Source organism: Rana temporaria, chromosome 6, assembly GCF_905171775.1.
Source record: "Rana temporaria chromosome 6, aRanTem1.1, whole genome shotgun sequence".
Taxonomy (NCBI): Eukaryota; Metazoa; Chordata; class Amphibia; order Anura; family Ranidae; genus Rana; species Rana temporaria.
This window is the reverse complement of record NC_053494.1, coordinates 54,296,587-54,319,791: the sequence shown is the minus strand read 5'-3', so window position 1 is coordinate 54,319,791 and position 23,205 is coordinate 54,296,587. Positions and strand designations below refer to the sequence as shown.

Below are 23,205 nucleotides of genomic sequence, written 5' to 3'. Positions count from 1 at the left end.
TCCTGTGTCCCTTAATTTTGGTGCTTCTTCTCATTCGGTCTCGGCATATCTGGATTCCGGAGCCGCTGGCAATTTCATAGACTGGGAAATCGCATCGTCCATGAGACTTACCCTTTTGCCCCTCACCACACCATTGGTGGTCTCGGCGATTGATGGCACTGTTCTCCCGGGGGGTCCTATTCGCTTCCAGACAGTCCCTGTTAAGATGTCAGTAGGCACACTTCACCAGGAGTGGATATCCTTCCTTGTTCTACCTAAGACCTCAGCTCCTATCGTTTTGGGTCTTCCTTGGTTAAGACTCCATTCTCCTCACATTGACTGGACTGCCGGACAGATCCTGGCTTGGGGCCCCTCCTGTTCCACGTCTTGCCTACCCAAGGTTGCCCCAAAAGAGAAACTTCCTGTTGCCACCATTCCAGAATCTTTTGCTCGTCCTACCACATGTAGTGGTGTCCGGAATGTGTCCTGCAATAGTCAGGCTGATGCACTTTCTAGCCAATGTAGCACTCTGGATGAGGAGCCCGCCTGTGAACCTGAGCCGATCTTTCACTCCAGTTTACCGTTGACTGTCCCTAAAACGCACAGCCAGGCTAACTTGTCTGCGAGTTCTGCAGTCACTACGCCTTGTGATGCGATTCGGGTAATCACTACACCTGACTATGCTATTCAATCGGCCTCTGCATCAGCTATGCCAGGTCGGCCCATGCCCAGTGAGCCTCCTACCTTTTCTTGTTCAGGCCCTCCTGCAACCTGTCTAAGGGGCTCAATCCATCCTTTGGATAGATTGCCTCATTCGGCTAAATGGGGTTTTCTACCTTGTTTTCAGGGCTCTCTGCATTCTGCTGATTTCCCTGCTATCCAGCTTGACTCCTGTGCCCTGTCACCTTCTAACCAACCTGACTTCAGGGTTCCTCTGATCTCTGCCCAGTCTCGTCTCTGCGGAGGCATTCTTCAGTACCTTGTGCTTTGGAGAGGATTTGGTCCTGAGGAGGCGTCTTGGATTTCTGCATCTGAGATCTTTGCGCCCCATTTGTCGAGGAGGTTTCTTCTGGGATTCCCCTTTAGCCCTGGCTCCAGGCTGGGGAGGGGCCTTAAGAGGGAGGGTACTGTCATGAATATGCATCAAGTCTGTCCGCTTACCTGATCTCCATGTGTTGTTTAGAGGCAGATCCTGTTCTGGTTTCCCTTTTTATCACTTCCTCTTCCTGTATGGCTCCACCCTAGTCCATCCAAGGAAGCCTATATTAACCTTTGCTCTACAGGTCTGCAGTGCTGTTCAACAGTGTTCCTATGCTTAGTTCCTGTCTGCAGTGTAATCGCTAGTTCCTGTTTGCAGAGTGCTACGATCATCTTCCGTGTACCGTTTTGGCTTGTCCCCGACTTCCTTGTCTGCCTGTGCCCCTGACTATTTGCATGTTCCACGGTTATCCTTGTCTGCCTGTTGCCCTGACCTCGGCCTGTCCATCACCACTGTTTGTCCTGCTGACTGCTTCCCCCTTCTCCCTGCGGAGTGTGACTTGAGGAATCTCGGGGATGCGACCTGGACCCAGTTGCGGCCAAGACCATCCCTACCATCAAGGGCCCTGGTGAATACAAAACTGGGTCTTAGACTCCGCGCCCTGGGTGATCTTAGGTTCACGCTTCGTCTCTGCTAGCAGCAGTCGGCCATAGGATTCACCACCCTGTGGTGCATCCCTGACCCCTACGGGGTGCACTTGTCACCTGGCTACGGGTGACCTGACAGAAACTCATACTGTGCCGACACCACCGCCATCAACACAATACTATGATAACCCTTGTAATTATAATAGTAGGACCCCGAGTGGGGTGGGGGCACAATGCGGACGTGTTTCCCATCTATTGCTCCACCGCAGTTTGGAAAATCCCACCGCTGGGCAAATTGGGAAGCCACAGACTGCCATTCCTGTGGTGTGGAGGGTAGCTGTGGGGACAAACAAAAAAAGAGATTTAGTACTTTGGAACAAAAACATCCTACAAGCATCCTTGTGACACTTCAAAGTATTAAAATTGCATTAGAAAAATGTGCATGGCGAATTTGGGAAATGAAATATATAGGGCCACTTCATTAAGAGACTCCACAGCCCTCTGATGGGGACAATAAAAGTTTGAAGGGGGGGGGGGGACACAAAAACCAAAAAGTCCTGTTTTAAAAAATGGGAACGTGGGTTTGTCCCTAGGATAGCATGCTGGACAGGTTAATATTGGGTAAGGGACAAATATGCAGGTAGGTCAAGAATAAAACATGTAAAGCTTATATCAACATGCATAGGGAGAAAAGGGAACGTTAGTTAAACACACAGCATATCTGGGAAATTAAAAATAAAGTTAGTTAGCAACATTATTACAGCAAGGAAACTTACCTTAATATACTCCTCATGCATAACTTTGATGATGGCAGCACACGTGTCCGGTATGATGACCCCAAGCGCCTGCGGAGAGATGCCTGTTGAGAACTTGAGGTCCTGCAGGCTCCTCCCAGTCGCCAGGTACCGCAACGTGGCAATAAGCCTCTGCTCGGCCGTGATGGCTTGGCGCATCACAGTGTCCTGCCTCGTGATATAGGGGGACAGAAGTTCCAGCAGACTGTTGAATACGGGGTCCGTCATGCGGAGAAAATTCCTAAAGTCATTAGGATTATTCTCCTGGAGTTCCCTAAGCAGAGGCATATGTGAGAACTGGTCACGCTGGCGCAACCAATTCTTGGTCCAGAAACGCCTCCGCCCCCTGTTTCTGGCCAAAGTACTGGAAAAATGAACATATCCAGCAGCCATCCCATAAACAGCACCAACTCGCGAAAATTGACGCTGCTGCTCCATCATGGCTTCAAACCGGCCGGCTGGTCAGTCAAGAACACACTCAAACAGAAAGCACTCGCAAATCCAGCACTACCTGCGACAAACGCGTGACAAACAGATACGAGCGCACAGGATGCAACTGCAAAAGCAGAAACAACCTGCTAGCCTATAGCCGAATGACAACTACGTTACCGCAAGCACACGCACTGAACCCGTGAATACACGCTGTCAAAGCCTGGAGACCGAGAAGCGCGAATCAGCTCTAACCAAACCTTCACTAACACGAGCAAACCCGTAACTAGCAAAAGAGGAACAGAGGGCGGCGCCATTAAGTTTGGTCTTCCCCTTTATAGTGACGTCGTACGTAGTTTACGTGCACGCGTTCCGGTACGACGGGAATTTGGTCCGCTGGTGTGTACAAGCCAGCGGAACCAAACAAAAATCAGCCTTGTACGCCGGAAACTGTCCGGCAGACAGTTTCCAGCGCACAGATCCGGTCGTGAGTACAAGGCCTCAGTGTGTGCACTTCCTGTCAGTCCGGCCGTGAACAGGAAACTGAATCTCCTGTACCGCGCGGTTATGGTACCCGGCCGACCGGACTGCAGGAGAAAGTGCGGCAAGGGTCCGCTGTGCTGGCGCCCCTGGCCAGCTCGGGGGCCTCAAGCAGTTGTTTGGTTTGCCTGTCGTGTTCCGACGGGCCTGGATGTGCGCCAACTGCCCTGGTGTGCCATGTGTCCTGATGTCCTGTGCCCCAGTCTGCTGTGCCTCAATGTCGTGTGCCCTGATGTGCTGTGCCCTGATGTACTGTGACCTATGCCCTGATGTGCTGTGCCCTTTACCTTGATGTGGCCTGGTGTGCTGTACCCTGATGTGCTATGTCCTGATGTTCACTGCGCCCTTATGTGCCCTGATGTGCTGTGCCCTGATGTGCACTGTACCCTGATATGTTGTGCCCTGTGCGTGCGTGCGCGCCGGGGGGGGGGGGGTGTTGCGTCAAAATGCACCTTTGCCTGAGTTGGCAAAAATCCTTGCACTGGCCCTGAATGTGCCATGAGAATGATGCCTTAGCTTATGGAGGCAGGGTGAAGGAAGAGCCGGGTCTTTCGGACCGATTCTCCAGCTAGCACACAGTAAGACATTCTGCTCACAGGAACAGAAAGTGTGTTCTAAAACTCCCTGACCAATAGGGCTTCCTGATTGGCTGGGAGGAGAATGAGGAAGACAATAGCGAAACTTCTATTGGAATCCATGGGGCAGATTCAGATAGAGGTACGACGGTGTATCTCCTGATACGCCGTCGTATCTCTGAGTTCCGTTGGTCGGATCTATGCGCCTGATTCATAGAATCAGGTTCCGCATTGATCTCCCTAAGATCCGACAGGTGTAAGTGACTTACACCGTCGGATCTTACGCTGCAATTCCCCCCCTGGCGCTAGGTGGCGCTTCGGTTTTTTACGCGACAAATATGCAAATGTCGATTTCCGCCGATTCAGAAACGAACGCCCGCCCGTCGCTTTTTTTTTACGTCGCTTGCGTTCGGCTTTTTCCGGCGTATAGTTACCCCTACTATGCGAGGCGTATCCTATGTTAAGTATGGCCGTCGTTCCCGCGCCGAGTTTAGAATTTTTACGTTTTTTGCGTAAGTTGATTAAGAAAAGCGCTGGACGCAAGTTACGCTCACAACGAAACCAATAACGTCCTAGCGACGTCATTGGGAGCAATGCACGCCGGGAAAATTTGCGGACGGTGCATGCGCAGTTAAATCGCCGCGGGGATGCGCCTGATTTAAATACTACACTCCCCCTAGCCGCGGAATTTGAATTCCGCCGGGGGATTTACGATACGCCGCCACAAGTTTTGAGGTAAGTGCTTTCTGAATACAGTACTAGCCTCTCAAACTTGCGTCGGCGGATCGTAAATCAGATAGATTACGCGGATCTAAAGATCCGCTGATCTATCTGAGTCTGCCCCCATGTGTTCGGAGCACTGCATGTAGAATAGTGACCGGAAGCATAGATAGTGGGTGGCGCCCCTGCACCCCTTGTGGAGTGGCCGATCAGTGCCCAGCAGTGCCACCTATCAGTGCCCATCAGTGATAAAAATTACCTATTTGTGTCTTTTTTTTTATTTGTTTATCAAAAAAAAAATTAAACCCAACAAAAGAAAGCTCTACCTGTGTGAAAAAAATGATAAAAACGCTATTGGTGTACAGCGTTGCATGACCGCGCAATTGTCATTGAAAGTGTGAGAGCGCTAAAAGCAGCAAATTGGCCTGGACAGGAAGGGGGTAAAAGTGCCCAGTAGGCAAGTGGTTAAAAATGAAAAAAATATCTATAACACCCCACGGAACCCTCAGCCTCGTCGTCCCACTTCTTATAAGTCTTCTGACGTCACGGACCGTCATGTGACGGTGGGCGGAGTCGGGCTGCGGCTGGGAGTCAGGCTCGGTGTTGTGTAGTGTGGAGGAGTCCTTGGAGCTGTCACCATTCCGGCTCTGCATACCGCCGGTCACCGTGCAGGGATGGAGGAGGATGCGGCTGGTAAGGACGGTGGCGGAGTACAGCGCCGTATATACTGTAGTAGACTGTGTGTAGTGTGGACACAGAGCAGATCCCCCGGTGACAGCTCCGATCTGATCTGTCATCTGCACTGGGGGGGTCGTTCTGCTGCTAGATCGCTTAGTACATGAGAGCAGATGCATTGCGGATGGCCGGGAGCCGGTAGGTTGTGCCCTGTTATAGGGTGGAAGGGAGCCGGTAGGTTGTGCCCTGTTATAGGGTGGAAGGGAGCCGGACTGTCACCGATCATCGTGTTGTGTGCGGTGAGCTGCCATTCCCAGCTATGGATGGATCTCTGCAGACATGGTGGGGTCACCTCCAGCCGGGAGCAAGGGGGAGGACTGGATCTATGTTTTGATGTGTTGTAGGAAGGATCATACTGCATTACTACTGGTGTGTGTGAGGGCTTCATAGGGGGGCACAGGACTTGGGGTACAGGCTACAGCACCGGCATCTAAGGGGTTACATGAGTAATATACAGTGATAGGCTTCATACATAGGAGTATCTATTACCATCATCAATATACCAACATCATAAGTATACTGGGAGTATCTATTACCATCATCAATATACCAACATCATACATCCACCCAGTGATTGCTGCATTTGTAGATTTCTAATAACTATTGCACCTTATTTACATGTGTGCTGGGAAGGTAGGTACCATCTCTTCCATCCATCATGGTGTTTACTATGATTGTATATTGGTGTGTAGATCAGTAGAAGTTCTATTGCACCCTGTTTATTACATGTACTAGACATATATCACCTTCTCACATCTACCCCTGTGTTTACTAGAATTCTACAATGGTGTGTAGCTCCGTAGTACTTATTGCACCCTGATCAACATGTTCTAGGGAGGCACCGCCTCTTACATCTATCCTAGAGTGTAGTAGATGTATACATTGCTTGTACCGATTGGACCCTATTTAATATGGATTGGGAAGGTACAACCTTCATCCATCCACCCTGGTGGTTACTAGTATTTTACATTGATAGTACCTACTGCACCATGTTTATGTATTGGGAAGGTACAACCTTCATCTATCCACCCTGGTGGTTACTAGTATTTTACATTGGTAATACCTACTACACCATGTTTATGTATTGGGAAGGTACAACCTTCATCTATCCACCCTGGTGGTTACTAGTATTATACATTGGTAGTATTTACTGCACCATGTTTATGCATTGGGAAGGTACAACCTTCATCCATCCACCCTGGTGGTTACTAGTATTATACATTGGTAATACTACCTGCACTATGTTTATGTATTGGGAAGGTGCAGCTTTCATTCATCCACCCTGGTGGTTACTAGTATTATACATTGGTAGTACCTACTGCACCATGTTAATGTATTGGGAAGGTACAACCTTCATCCATCCAACCTGGTGGTTACTAGTATTATACATTGGTAGTACCTACTGCACCATGTTTATGTATTGGGAAGGTACAACCTTCATCCAGCCACCCTGGTGGCTATTAGTAATATACATTGGTAGTACCTACTGCACCATGTTAATGTATTGGGAAGGTACAACCTTCATCCATCCAACCTGGTGGTTACTAGTATTATACATTGGTAGTACCTACTGCACCATGTTTATGTATTGGGAAGGTACAACCTTCATCCAGCCACCCTGGTGGCTATTAGTATTATACATTGGTAGTACCTACTGCACCATGTTTATGTATTGGGAAGGTACAACCTTCATCCAGCCACCCTGGTGGTTACTAGAATTATACATTGGTAGTGCTGCCTGCACTATGTTTATGTGTTGGGAAGGTACAACCTTTATCTATGGACCCTGGTGGTTACTAGAATTATACATTGGTAGTATTTACTGCACCATGTTTATGTATTGGTAAGCTACAACCTTTATCTATCCACCCTGGTTATTAGTATTATACATTGGTAGTACCTACTGCACCATGTTTATGTATTGGGAAGGTACAGCCTTCATCCAGCCACCCTGGTGGTTACTAGAATTATACATTGGTAGTATTTACTGCACCATGTTTATGTATTGGGAAGGTACCATCTTCTTACATCACTCCTGGTGTTTAATAGTATTAGACATTGCTGTGTAGACTGCTAATACATTTTGCACCCTCTTTATTATATGCACTAGAAAGATATCACCTTCTCACACCTGCCCTGGTGCTTATTAGATATATACATTGGTGTGTTGATTGGTAGTACTTATTGCACCCTGTTTACTATGTATTAGGAAGGTACCACCCTCTTATATATTTTTTAGAATTACACTGTATATTGGTGTGTAGGTCAGTAGTACCCGTTGCACCTCGCTCAACTGTACTAAGAAGGTACCACCTCTTAAATCTACCCTATGTGTACCAGAATTATACATTGGTAGTGCCTACTGCAGCATGTTTATTATGTGTTAGGAAAGTGCTACCTTTATACACCCACCCTGGTGTTTCTTGGAATTATATATTGGTGTGTAGATCAGCAGTGTCTATTGCACTCTGTTATACGTACTAGAAAGATACCATCTTCTTGCATCCATGCTGTTGTTTACTAGATTTATCGATTGGTGTGTTGATCAGTAGTACCTATTGCATGCTTATTTTTTGCGAGAATACCACCATGGATTTTACTAGAATTCTACTTTGGTGTGTAGATAGTAGTACCTATTGCACCCTTTTTATATGTATTGGGAAGATACCACATTCTTACTTCTATGCTGGAGTTTATTCTAATGATACATTGGTGTCTAGCTGTGTAGTACCTATTACAACCTGGTGAACATGTACTGGGAAGGTGCCACCACTTGCATTGACACTAGAGTTTGTTAGAAACATCCATTGGTGTGTAGATCAGTAGTACATATTGCACCCTGTTTGGGGTTTATTAGGAAGGTACCACCTCTTACATCCACCTTGGGGAGTTATTTACTAAGACTGGAGAGGGCAAAATCTAGAAACCAATCTGCTTCCAGATTTTATTGCCAAAGCTAAATGGAACAAGATGAAGTTAGAAGCTTATTGGCTACTATGCACAGCTGCACCAGATTATGAGTGCTCCAGTTTTAGTAAATCTACCCTTTGGAGTTTACTAGAATTATATCATGGCGTGTAGATCAATAGTACCTATTAAACGCAAGTTAACATGTATTGGGAAGATTCCACCTGCTGCCATCCACATTTAAGTTTATTGGGATTTTATATTGGTGTTTAGATCAGTAGTATGTTGCATTCTATTTCATGTATATTTGGAATGTACCACCTCTTACATTCACCCTGGAGTGTACTGAAACTATATGCTGGTATGTAGATCACCCTGTTTAATCTATATTGAGAGGGTACCACCTTCTTACATCCACCTTGGAGTGTGCTAGAATTACCGTATATACCTGTGTGTAAATTAGTAGTACCTATTGTACCCTGTTTAATATATATTGGGAAGGTCGGTGCCACTTCTTACATTTCACGCTGGAGTGTACTAGAATAAGATCAACTGTGGGTGTAGTACTGTATATGAAGGTTTTCTATTTGTGTGGTTTGTGTTTTTTGTTTTGTTGTTTTTGTTTTGTTGTTTTTTTGTTTGTTTTTTTATGTTTGAACTAGATGTTCTAGTGTCCTTTTTTTTTTTTTTTCAATCTGACTAGCTATGTAACTGTGTAGATCAGATGTACCTATTGCATCCTGTTTTATCTATATTGGGAGGGCACCACCTGTTTACATCCACTCTGGAGTGTACTACAATCATACATTGGTTTGTAGATTGGTAGAATCTATTGCACCCTGTTTAGAATATCCTGGGCAAGGTGCACATCCACTGTGGAGTATACTGTCGATGAATACCAGCTGGAGGTGGGTAGAGAATCTGCTCAGCAGTGATGCATAATGAGGCCACCACTCTGTAGGGGATTAGCCCGCGGCATGGTGCTCCCGCAGGGAAAGAAGAAAAAAAAAACAATGCCATTACATGTGTGATCAGTCATATTTGTACCTGATGTATTTTGTCTCTGTGGTTCACAGTACAGAAGTCATGTCATCTTGGCAGGCGGTTGTTTATGACCATGTTTTAATCTTTAAATTCAGCAGTCTTCCTGTCCCCTACCCTGGTGATAACTGAATTCTGATGTGTTGATCTTCAGCATCTTCATGAATAATAGTCCTTTCTATGAATCCTGAACTGTATGGTTATTTGTTTTCCTATATACAGGCATACCCCACTTTTAAGTACACAATGGGGTTTATTTACTAAAGATGGAAAGCGCAAAATCAGGCTCACTTCTGCACAGAAACCAATGAGCTTCTAACCCCAGCTTGTTCAATTAAAGTGGAGGTTCACCCTAAAAACGAATTTTTAACATTAGAGCCAGCATACTAAGTACATTTACTTTTGGCAGGTCATTTTTTTTTCTCCGTACTTACCTTTTATATCCTGATTTTGTCCAGGGCTTCCGCGTTCTGATGACTCCGGGACTGGGCATTCCTATCCCAGCCTCAGGGTTCCGATGACTGCGGGACTGGGCGTTCCTATCCTTCGGTTCGATGATTGACGGCTTGTGAAACAGGTCCCCTGTCACACAACGAGCATCACCAGATTCCCGGAGATAGCCGAGCTGCGAGTCGGCACTATACGGCGCCCGCACCTGCCGTGTAGAGCTGACTGCGCAGGCACCGTATAGTGCCGACTCGCAGCTCGGCTATTTCCGGAAATCTATTGACGCGCGTTGTGCGACAGGGGACCTGTTTCACAAGCCGTCAATCATCGAACCGAAGGATAGGAACGCCCAGTCCCGCAGTCATCGTAACCCGGAAGCCCTGGAGAAAATCAGGATATAAAGGTATGTACAGAGAAAAAAAAAAATGACCTCCCGAAAATAAATGTCCTTAGTATCATTAGTATGCTAAATCTAATTTTAAAATTATTTTTTTTGGGTGAACCCCCCCGCTTTAAGCTTTGGTAATAAAAGCTGGAAGCTCATTGGTTTTTATGCAAAAGTGAGGCTGATTTTGCACTTTCCAGCTTTAGTAAATAAACCCCATTGTGTACTTAATGACCCTTTCACACGGGCGGATCAGTAATGATCCGCTCCGTGTGTCCGCAAAAGCTCAGCGGGGATCCTCCGTAAAATCCCCGCTGAGCTGACAGGGTGGTCCCCGCACACTGTGCAGGGACCACCCTGTCTTTCCTCCGCTCTCCCCTATGGGGGATCGGATGAACACGGACCGTATGTCCGTGTTCATCCGATCCGGCAGACGGAAGAAAAATAGGATTTTCTTCCGTCCGAAAAATCGGATCTTTGCGGAGGCGGACGATTACAGGTGTCAGCGGATAGTCATCCGCTGACACCCGTAATCACATAGGGACCCATGTATGTCCCGTTTTCATCCGCAACGGACGGATGAAAATGCGGATATACGGTCCGCATGTGTGAAAGGGCCCTAAAAGTGTGTATTGCGTGTATGTACACTTCCAATTTTCTATGTTGTGCATTACTTTGGTCTTTATTTCTCTGGAGCTTGTAATCTAATGTTCCTTGGCATACAAGCACATATACTCTAGAGCAGCCTTTCTCATCCTGTTTACCCCAGAGAAATCCTCGAAATGTAATTTTACAGTTCAGGGAACCCCTGCCAAAACAAATTCATTGGGGGGGGGGGGGCAGTGCTTAAAATGCCCCTTACATTGGTGGTCACTTGGAAGAATGCCCTTCTACAGTGGTGCTCAGGATGCCATTCTTCCAGACAGCTATGATTTTTGATTCTGATGATGATATGAAATAGCTCTTGAGATTCTGTAGCGGTGGAACGGTTGGGGGAAGGAGATAGGCTAAGATAAATTTGCAATAAATTAGCATTATCTTGATGGTAGAATTGTAACTGGAGGCCATATCAAGACCTTTTGGGTTATCTTGTAGTGTTGCAAGAGCACTGACATTTCGGGATAGTGGTGTGCCACCTTTTGGTTAACTTAGGACAGTGGCACCCTGGGCAGTTGTCACTGGTGCTCTCTAACACCTGTTTTCCATAGCACAGTGGCCTTCTAGCATCTGGAAGCCCATCACAGTGGCCTTCTAGCATCTGGAAGCCCATCATAGTGGCCTTCTAACATCTGGAAGCCCATCAGTCGCCTTCTAGCATCTGGAAGCCCATCACAATCGCCTTCTAGCATCTGGAAGCCCATCACAGTGGTCTTCTAGCATCTGGAAGCCCATCACAGTGGCCTTCTAGCATCTGGAAGCCCAATCACAGTGGCCTTCTAGCACCTGGAAGCCCAATAACAGTGGCCTTCTAGCATCTGGAAGCCCAATCACAGTGGCCTTCTAGCATCTGGAAGCCCAATCACAGTGGCCTTCTAGCATCTGGAAGCCCAATCACAGTGGCCTTCTAGCATCTGGAAGCCCAATCACAGTGGCCTTCTAGCATCTGGAAGCCCAATCACAGTGGCCTTCTAGCATCTGGAAGCCCAATCACAGTGGCCTTCTAGCATCTGGAAGCCCAATCACAGTGGCCTTCTAGCATCTGGAAGCCCAATCACAGTGGCCTTCTAGCATCTGGAAGCCCATCACAGTGGCCTTCTAGCATCTGGAAGCCCATGGTAGACCGACACACTGATATTTGCAGATTTCAGGCATCCCCTTTGTACTCACTGAATAACACTCTGACTCAAAGTTTTCCGGTCGGTTTAGCTCCACAGATGTAGATGACTGCTTCGTTTTAACCACATAATTGTCAGAGGTATTTAGTAATCCCAGTCTGCATAGATTTCGACTTTTGCTTTATAGAGTTTATGTAATGTCAACCAATATATATTTTCACTAGATTTATGAGATTGGCTTATTCCATTGCAGATCCCTTTGTGTTATTCTACAGTGTGGGTGGTTGAAGATCCCAAAACTTTTAGTAAAAGCAGTATTAACGTCTCCATTCCTGAGACTGCACCCTGTCTGGCTTGCATATCCTCTCGCAATGGATACTGGAACTTGGTGAAGAGTCAAGGAAACTGTATGTTTTTCTTTTCTCCACCCTTGGCAGTGTATAATGAATGCCTGAGTTCATTTTTACGTGTGCTGAGCTTTCTAGTGTAGGAGGTGTGTTACAGAGGACAGTAGCCTATATATACTGTGTAATGGGACTTGGAGAAGGTCCGGGGCTTAGCTGTCATTACAACGTTCAGGCCACGACGACAAGAAGGTTGACTTCTTTCCAGGGGCATGGCTCGTTGTTGTCATGAGATATTCTGAATGCACATTCTTGCATCACAGACTTTTTGTCTTGCAGTGAACCCTGCAGAGAATTGCACAATACTTCATCACATTTGTATGAAAAGAGGGTTTTGTCTTTGTACTTTGGAGGAACAGCTGCATTATCAGTGTTTACCACTCTGATGCCATCATTGCTTATACGCTAGACGGTGCCAGTCTATTGATAGCTGTCGAGATGAAATGTTGCTTTTTAATCTGCAGTCTTAATCCGTTACTAACTGATTACATTTTAGAGGCAGTTTTCTGCCCTGGTTTTGGAGCTTTAATATAAACCTGCTATCCATGTGCCAGTGTAGTGGCCATTTTTCCGGGATGGTAATCTATTCATAAAAATCTAGTTCATGAGTCCAGTTTATCCTCATAGCTACTTCTAAACAAATTATAGTTGGCAAATATTCAGTTATTCTTTAACCAGTTCAGCCCTGGAGGATTTGGCTGCCCAAAGACCAGGCTATTTTTTGCGATTCGGCACTGCGTTGATTAAAAAAAAAAAAATAACAAACATATCATACTTATCTCCACTGTGCAGCTCGTTTTTGCACATAGTGGCCCCGATCCTGCTCTTCTGGGGTCCCTCGGCTGCTGTCTCAGCTCCTCACCGCATGAGCTAACCCCCTTCATGGGAAGCTCTCTCCCAAGGGGGTTAGCCTGCGGGTGCGCTCCCGTGATACAGCCGGTGTAGTGTCACAGTCTGCTGCCTATCGTAGAATGCTGTGGAAGTCACCTGGCGGCCAACTGCGCATGCGCGATGCGTTCCAAACGCAAGTGCGATGCGTTCCAATGGATTTACGACAGTGCTTACCAGCGAACCCGGCATTCAGGGCGACATGGAATTAGAGGAAAGTGGCCAGTCTGCCTCACGTCCTCGCTTCGCCGGGCGGCTCGCTCGGCCTCCTGGCTCTTTTTTTAACATCCTCCAATCCACGGGGATGTTAAGGAAAGAGCCTGGATGTCGACCAAGGTTTCACTGGTGTGCACTGTCGTGAATCCATTGGAACGCATCGCACTTGCGTTTGGAACGCATCGCGCATGCGCAGTTGGCCGCCACGTGACTTCCGCAGCATTTGTACGATAGACAGCAGAATGTGACAATACACCGGCAGCTATAGCCACGGACTGTTTAACTCAGCCCCGCCCCCCAGCGCACCGCTTCATTGGTTTGGGAGCCAATGGCTGCGCTGATATCAATCATCCAATGAATGAGCCGAGAAGAGACGAAAAGCCCGGTCGAGAAGCCTGCGCGTTCACGACGCGAGACTTTCGAGGGCTCAGGTAAGTAAACCGGGGGGGCCAACAAAAAATGTACATTTTTCTGCGTGCATTTTTTTTTGTTTAATAAATGCTGTGTCTGATATTACCCATGAGTTTGCAGTGTGTTCTTGCTTACTCATCCTGCTTCTATTAAAGTTGGAAAGGTTTAGCAAGCGCAGACAGGGTTTGTTCTTTAGATGACGTTAAACTAGTTTAATACATAAACAAAAAAAAAATGTACTTGGTTGAATCATTTTCCACATTCCTTGCCATTCTTCCTCCGGGCTTGTTGAGAAAACGTCTGGCCTTCAGCTCCTTCTTTTCTTTTTATTTCTTTCTTTTTATTATTTATTTATTTTTATTTTGTGAAAAATCACCGTCAACTATGTCTGGAGGAAAAGGATGTTTAAACAATTTGACCTATTAAATTCAAATAAAGTTTTGCTCATGTTCTAAATCGTAATTAAAAATGAGACGGCAAAGTAACGTGCCCAATTGGCCACCTGCGGAGCCCGTTGTGGGGACCCGTCTGTACGCAGCCTTGCATGTGTTTTATTTTATCAGCGCTGCGAGGCTACAGGGACCTGTAGCATTTGTTTTAAGAAGGAAGTGGGCTGACCTGTTTGGTTGCCATGAAGTGAGACCATTATTATTTGTGTTTGGGGGAACATCTGTGTTCAATCTACAACATTGAATTTTCCAAATTCCTTCTAGCCACAAGTTGTTAATATAGGAACCTATGAAAGTCTTCTTTTTTTTTTTTTTTTTACTAATTCATGTTCAAATGATTATTGTTTTTTTTTTTTCATGAGTGGGACTTGGGGCGTAGTTTTACTTTATTTGGCTAGTTTCTTTAATTCTTATTGTTTTTAAAAGATGGACCTAAAATTTATTTTGGAGTTTGCTTGGATGTTTAGTCTGAGAAATGTTTTTTCTTTCAAAAGATAAAAGAACGCACAGTTTTGATCTTGTTTTCCTCCTTTGCTGGTTGTTGTAAGAAGCAAAAGATCATCTGCTTGGAATCAGGGGGTTGACCGCATTGCAATAGCTCTCCAGTAAAGCTTTTAAAGTGTTTAGCCTAGTGTGTAAGGTACGTTTAGAAGCTTTAGCGTTAAAGCGTTTGTAAAGGAAACATTTTATTTCCTTTAAAATAACAAACATGTCAGGCCTCATACACACGACCGAGTTTCTCGGCAAAAACCAGCAAGAAACTTGCTGGGATTTTTTTTTTGCCGAGGAAACCGGTCGTGTGTACATTTTTCGACGAGGAAACTGTCGAGGATCCCGTCAAGCCAAAAAGAGAGCATGTAGCCTCATACACACGACCGAGGAACTCGACGGGCGAAACACATCGTTTTCCTCGTCAAGTTCCTTGTTAGGCTGTCGAGGAACTCGACAAGGCAAGTTTCTCCATTCCCGTCGAGGAAAAAGAAGACATGCTCTCTTTTTGGCTCGACGGGATCCTCGACAGTTTCCTCGTCGAAAAATGTACACACGACCGGTTTCCTCGACAAAAAAAAAAATCCCAGCAACTTTCTTGCTGTTTTTTTCCGAGAAACTCGGTCGTGTGTACGAGGCCTGTCTTCTTTTTCCTCTACAGGAATGGAGAAACTTGCATAGCATACTAGCTCATTATGTATTACTTACCTCAGATCGAAGCCCACGTCTCCCCCTCCGGCCGCCAACATGTCATCCTGGAGTTACTTCCGAGTATCGTGGCTCCGGCGCTGGGATTGGCAGGAGCTGCGATGACACCGGTAATGGCACGCAGACTGAAGCAACGGCACATAGGTTCAGTTTGCCCCAGTGCGTATGCGCCGATAACATCGGCACATGCAGGGGACAGGGGATAACACTCCCATTGGTTGCGCTCTCAACCAAACTGTCAAACCATCCAATAGCTGGTGTCTAAACTGATCACATGTGCAGTATCATGGCAGTTGTAGATTAAACAGAGGCAAAGATGGCAGCTTCCTTGGCTGAAAATGATAGGGGGTTTACTTACACTTTAAGTGTGCTCCTAGGGAGTGCTTTCTAACTGGGGGGGATGCTGACACTGGAGGAAAACAGAGATCCGTGTTTCTGTTTAGCAGAAACACAAGATCTCTACCTTCCTTCCTTACAGAACAGCGGTCTGCCTTTCCTCTGAACAATCGCAGGTGGCGGGCGGCTGCGCTGATTGACTCCTGCTTTGACCAATCACAGCGCACACCTCAGAACCATGCACCAAATCATGTGCAGGTATGTGATTTCTAGCAGCGTTTCTGCTGAAAAAACACTCTAATGCCTCGTACACACGACCGAGTTTCTCGGCAAAAACCAGCAAGAAAATTGCTGTGATTTTTTTTTTGCCGAGGAAACCGGTCGTGTGTACATTTTTTGACGAGGAAACTGTCGAGGATCCCGTTGAGCCAAAAAGAGAGCATGTCTTCTTTTTCCTCGACAGGAATGGAGAAACTTGCCTTGTCGAGTTCCTCGACAGCCTAACAAGGAACTCGAAGAGGAAAACGATGTGTTTCGCCCGTCGAGTTCCTCGGTCGTGTGTACGAGGCTTCAGAAACTGTACAAAAAAATAATAATAATAATTTCTGTTCCTAGACTCTGCAGCTCAAAAAACACTAGTAGGCGAAAGTAGTGTGCATGGACACATAGGATAACACAATTCTTTTAGCTTCTAGGAGCAAAAAAATGTTAATAACAGCTTGTAATGTGCATGGTTCCCAAGAATGACTCATTTGCAAACAAGTCCTTAAAGCCGAACTAACCCTTCCTATTATTTACAAAGAAGCTGCCATCTTGGCCTCTGTTTGATCTGCATTTGCCATGGTGCTGCACATGTAATCGGCTATGACACCAGTCATTTGATGGTTTGCTCATTTTGCAAAGGATATGAGACCGAGAAATACATTAAAGTGGTTATAGAGTCTGAAGGTTTTTTACCTATATATAGAAAAATCTTTCTTTTAATTACTTTTGTTAAAACTTTAATAAAGTACTATGTGAAATTAATACAAACTACTAGTGGTTAATGGCTAAATCTGTGGAATGGCTTGAAGACTGCAGTCCACGAACTGTCACCATCAAATGTAACTGAACTTGAGCTTGAGCAGTTCTGCAAAGAAGCAAGGGCAAATATCGCAAAGTCTCGATGTACAAACTTGGTAGAGACATATCCCAACAGACTAAAGGCTGTAGTTAAAGCAAAAGGTCGTTCAATAAAATACTGACACAAGGGGGTGATCCTTTTTACAACTCAGAGTTTCTGTTTTTTTATTTTTTTTGCTGACATGTTGGTGTTTATATTTTCATTCAATCTTTGATTAGCTACACCTGAGTTTATAATGCCCGGTACACACGATCTGATTATCGGACGAATGATCGTCCATTTTTTTTTATTTTAGTGCCAATTTTTTTTTTTTTAAATGTAGCCCTGTGATTATTTATTATTATTATTTATTTATTTCAAGTCACCCTCTTGTATGTATATCAGAATGCCTCTTTTCTTGCACGTATGGATTTTACTATCCTTTTTGTTAATTCTTTGTTAATTGGGTTTAAAAATAAATGTAAAAGAGTTTGTGTAATACAGTGTGTGTGTCAGGCCTCGTACACACGACCGAGGAACTCGACGGGCAAAACACATAGTTTTCCTCGTCGAGTTCCTTGTTAGGCTGTCGAGAAACTCGACAAGCCAATTTTCTCCATTCCTGTCAAGGAAATAGAGAACATGCTCTCTTTTTGGCTCGTCGAGTTTCTCAACAGTTTCCTCGACGAAAATGTACACACGACCGAGCTTCTCGGCAAAAAACAGCAAGAAACCTGCTAGGAGATATTTTTTTGCAGAGGAAACCGGTCGTGTGTACATTTTCGTCGAGAAACTCGACGAGCCAAAAAGAGAGCATGTTCTCCTTGACGGGAATGGAGAAAATTGGCTTGTCGAGTTTCTCGACAGCCTAACAAGGAACTTGACGAGGAAAACGATGTGTTTCGCCCGTCGAGTTCCTCGGTCGTGTGTACGAGGCTTCATATGTATGTGTGTGTGTGTGTGTGTGTGTGTGTGTGTGTGTTTGTTTGAGAGAGATATATAATATATACAGGCATACTCCATACTTTTAAGTACACAATGGGGCTTATTTACTATCGCTGGAGAGTGCAAAATCTGGCTCACTTCTGCATAGAAACCAATGAGCTTCTAACCCAAGCTTGTTCAATTAAGCCTGGTAATAAAACCTGGAAGCTCATTGGGTTCTGTGGAGAAGTGAGCCTGATTTTGCACTCTCCAGCGATAGTAAATAAGCCCCATTGTGTACTTAAAAGTATGGAGTATGCCTGTATATATTGTGTGTGTGTGTGTGTATATATATATATATATATATATATATATATATATATATATATATATATATATAATTTTATTTTACACACACTGTATATCATAACCATACTTTTTTCCGATAAATTGATGAGTATATGGTATATGTGTAGTAGAATAGGTGATGCTAATCCCTCAATTAATTATGCTTCTGAACAGTTGCCAGATTGATGGACTGGTTTGTGTGCTTTTGACCTACATTTATTTGTATCCAGTCAGGAATTGCCTTCGGGATTAGTGTAGCTTCAAGAGTACACCGACCTTGTTTATAGCAGACAGGGCTCCTATTGTTCCCCCATGTGTGAGACAGTATCTGTTTGTATTTAGTTACATAGTAAGTCAGGTTAAAAAAAAGACACAAGTCCATTTAGCTCAACCAAAAAAAAGATAAATACAATCCCATATACACAAGTTGTGTTACCCCCCCTGCTCCTCAGACAATAACCGTACCAATTTATTCATTACATTTCCTTGAAGTACATGCCACTGCCATGTTTAGTCACCTCAGCGCACCACAGCACCTCACAATGCACTTCCTGTGTTTCATTGCTCACATTGCAAGTCTGTGTGCTTGGGCTGCAGGGTCACTTGAGAGCTCAGACATCTCTGCACCCAGAAAATGCAATTTCTTCATACACCTGTACCATACATACATATGTACCGTGGTTCTTTTTGCTGGCCAATATGTCACTACAGTGTTCTGTGTGAATGGAACCACATAGAGGGACCAGGTTTTGGACGCACTCAGAAGTGTTGGATGCAGAGAAGATCCTCAGCTTTTCAAGAGTGATAACCAGCGGTGCTGGCAGTGGGACAGGAAACTGTTCTTTTCCTTGGCGTCTGGGATTTTTTGCTTATTTTAAAATGATGACTGAATGATTACACTGTAAGGCTGATGTCAGATGGGCGAATCTGCCACTTAACACAAATTTATCAGAGGCAGGGTCACTAAAGAGGCTGCCTGTCTGTCACTATAGAATTGCTGCCAATGTAGTCCGATGCAGCAGGCCCGAACACTGCTGAATCAAGATCTCTAGCAATGTGAGCGACATCTGGCTGCCTTGGCTACAGCGAGAGCCATCCCTTAGGGACAAATAGGTAGACTCTTAGTGGTCCTGCTGCTCATGAGAAATTGCTAGCAGGAGAATCTCTCATCTGATATCACATTAAAGAGGAACGTCACTCCCCCATCCCCCCATGTTTTTTTTCCTCTTGCCTTTTTCCACTGGTATAGAACAGAATTGACATACTCGCCCAGCCAAGTGCATTGTTGTCCATCTGCAATCTAATGCACTGCTGTCCTGCACCGCTATCTTGATTGATGATGTCACCAGGTGCGGTTTGTTTTTCTGGTTCTGGCACCTCGGGCCCCCCTAAAAAAGGTGCCACCGGGCCAGCCCACCTACAGTTGCATGAACGGAGCCTTAAACATCCTGAGATATGTGACCTACAGTACACATTCCATGGGGCCTCAGAGCACAGAAGACGTCATTTTGGCATAGACCAGAAGGGTGGCCGGGGGCAGAGCCTACGTAAAATATTAGGTCATTAGATGGACGAAGCTCCTCTTTAAAATGGTTTAAAAGGCATAAGTTTTTTTTCCTAAATGCATTCTCTGCATCAAGGTAAAAAACCTTCCTTCCAGCATCAGCTCCTGCCAGCCCCCCTAAATACTTATCTATCTCCTTATTTGATCCAGTGCGATGCCCATGAGCAGCGGCGCTGCTCGCTCTCTTTCGCACTGCTCACTCTTGTGCTGATCGCTCACGCGCTTGCTCGCTCGTGCTCTTTCTCTCGTGCTCTCTCCTCACAGGCACAGTGGCAGTGGCAGAAGCCATTGGCTCCTGCTGCTGTTAATCAGATCCTGTGAGGAGGGAGTGGGGGGCAGGGCCTAGCTGCACTGCGTGTGTCAACAGACGCAAACCACCCGGCTGGGGATTACGCTGATGTGTCTGCCCCCCCTAGCAAGCGTCTTGTTATGGGGCAGACATGGAAGAGGCGGAGCCAAGATCACTGACGGGGATTCTCAGAAGTAGAGGTTCAGGGCCGCTCTGTGCAATGCCATTGTACAGAGCAGGTAAGTAGAACATCTTTTTTTTTAAAGCTGAGCCTCTACAATAACTTTAAGATTTGCAAATTATAGGCTTACTAAAAATACACTATATATTCTCTTCAATTGACAATTCAGCAATAAGTTTTATTACTAGAATTTTTATGGATATTGTTCTGGTATTCCTGTACATCAATTTGAAGCCTCTTTTATTTCCAACAAGCAATGCTTAGATTTAGCTCTTTGATAAATGGTAAGTTGCTGACTAATTTCTGTAGCAAAGTATATTATGCTGGCTAAACTAGTACACTGTAATTGTATTCAAAATTGCTGCTTGTATGCCATTTTAGGGGTGGACTCTTTTTGAACCACCCTTTTTTTTTTTCCTTTTCACCTTCCTTTTTCACTTTGATTTGTGAATCTGGCTGCTATAGAAAAACACACATTGAGACAATTCTTTATTTAGCTAAATTAAGGCATCATGCACACTAGGCTCTGAAATGGTTTTTACTATTGACAGGAGAAAAACCGGGTTAAAAACGCGCCTAATGCTTTGTTTTGTTTTTTAAATATGTTTAAATGCGTTTTTGGTGTGTCAAGCGTTTGGGCGTTTTATTCATTTAATTTGCCAGAATATTAATTGATTCTGGCCATTGAAATTAAAAAAATGGATTGCTTGAACGGGATGTACGGGCAAGCAGATACACTGGCACATCTGCTGGATGGCACCAGCGATCTGCTGACCGCTGGTGCAATGCTCCAAAAAATAAAAATAAATGCATTCTTTTTTTTTTACCTGCAAAAAAAGTGCATTTATAATTTTTGCCCAAAAAGTGAACTTATCCTAAACTTTAGGCAGCAAGTAAAAATGTTACTATTTTCAACTGGCTCAACCTCAGGAGCACAAATATTTCTGGGCAGCTCTGCGGTTGTGTTCTTGCAGCGATGGTTTCTGAGGGAATTTGAACATTCTTTCTTGGTTTTCCTCCCAGGCACTGAAGATTTCCTCTTGCCATCCCGAAACCATACTGTTAATTTGCTTTTACCCAGTTCACCTGCAATTTGTGTGGAACTATGATGGCAACATTGGATTATATACAGCAGTGGTCTCCAAACTACGGCCCTGGAGATGCCCTTTGCTTGCCTTTATCCGGCCCTTGGGGCAATATTCCTGCCACTGTCACCAACAATGAGGCACTATTTCTTCTACTGACACCAACGATGGGGCATAATTTCTTCTACTGACAACAAAAAGTGGGCACCATTCTCCCACTGACACCAACTATTTCTGCCCCTAATACCAAAGATCAGGCATTGTTTACTCCCACTGGGCACAGTCCGACCCCCCCTTAAGGTCTGAAGGACAGTAAAAGTGGCCTTTCTTTAGAATGTTTGGAGACCCCTGATAAACAGTACAGTAAATTCATAGCAGGGATTTGTTTGATATATATATATATATATATAATATATTTAATATTTATTTATTTATATATATATATATACCGTATATACTTGAGTATAAGCCGACACGAATATAAGCCGAGGCACCTAATTTTACCACAAAAAAATGGGAAAACCCATTGACTCGAGTATAAGCCTTGGGTGTCCATCTGCATGCCTCACTGTGCCTCACTTTGCATCACTGTGTCCATGTGCATGCCTCACTGTGCCCATGCCTCACTGTGCCCATGCCTCACTGTGTCCATGACTAGACTTACGTTTAACATGGGAGTCTATGGAAGGGGTGCCCGGCTTTGAAAAATCAGTGCTCCCCAGCCGTAGGTCCTCCGGACAACAAACTTTGCACACTTGTAGAGGAAAGGTAGGGCTACATGTGTGCCACGTCTGGGGTCCAGGGGCCTATGGTCGGCCGGTACCAGGTCCCCAAAATCCGGGAGATCAGGCGCAAAAAGGTGACTCAAGATATATATATATATATATATATATATATATACACACACATACATATATACACAAAAAAATGTATAGGTCAGCAAGAGAATAATAACTATTCAGAAAAAATTTCTTAAGAAAATATTGTTGCCTTTTTTCTGAAGCTTTTAAATGTAAAGTTTCAAAATCCGTCAGTTTAACCTCCTTAGCGGTATTCCCGAGTCTGGCTCGGGGTAAAATTTCACAACCAAAAGCGGTATCCCCGAGCCAGACTTGGGGCCGACTCGCAGCATCCACAGGCACAAGTTACTTACCTTGTCCCTGGATCCTGCGATGCCTCCCCGCTGTGTGAGCGAGCGGCGTCCTCGCTCGATTCATACAGTGCCTGTGTGCCGCGGATCTCTGTTCCCTGCGACGTTACGACGCACGGGGTGGAGAATGGCGCCAAATTCAAAAAAGTAAATAAACACATTACATACAATATACTGTATTCTTACAGATTACAGTACTGTATGTAAAAAATACACACCCCCTTTGTCCCTAGTGGTCTGCCCAGTGTCCTACTTTTATGCCTGCAAACTGTAGATTGTCCATAGCAACCAAAAGTGTCCCTTTATGTCAAAAGTGATTTTAGAGCAGCTAGAAAACAGCGATAATAAATTATAATCACTTGCAGAATTGAGCGATAGCGGTTTGTGGGGAAATTCGTCATAAAAAATAAAAGTAATGACAGTGACAATTCTGCAACTGAGCAAATATCAGTGTTTTTGATTTGATTACATTATTGAATAATTTTTATTATAATTACATTATTATTTGTTATAATTATTTATAGTTATTTATTATATTATAATTTATGATTTGTATTTCAAACTTTATCATACCCGGGATGTCTACTAGACTCTTGTTTGGACAGATTTAAGTGAGTTATTCCTAAGAATTACCGGCCTACAATACAAAACGCCAAATTTTCATGCAAAATAATTGTACCGCTTTTGGTACGTAATTCCAGACATAAT

At 44.7% G+C, this 23,205-nt stretch overlaps 1 protein-coding gene across 1 annotated transcript in view; it reads left to right on the top strand.

Moving 5' to 3' along the window:
• The first annotated feature begins 5,236 nt into the window (after positions 1 to 5,236).
• Positions 5,237 to 23,205, top strand: part of CYTH3 (cytohesin 3) — a 185,947-nt gene continuing 167,978 nt past the window's right edge. The window contains exon 1 of the mRNA XM_040356814.1: positions 5,237 to 5,356. Within this exon, the coding sequence (XP_040212748.1) occupies positions 5,338 to 5,356 (19 nt within the window). The 5' untranslated portion in view covers positions 5,237 to 5,337. The remainder of the gene's footprint in view (positions 5,357 to 23,205) is intronic.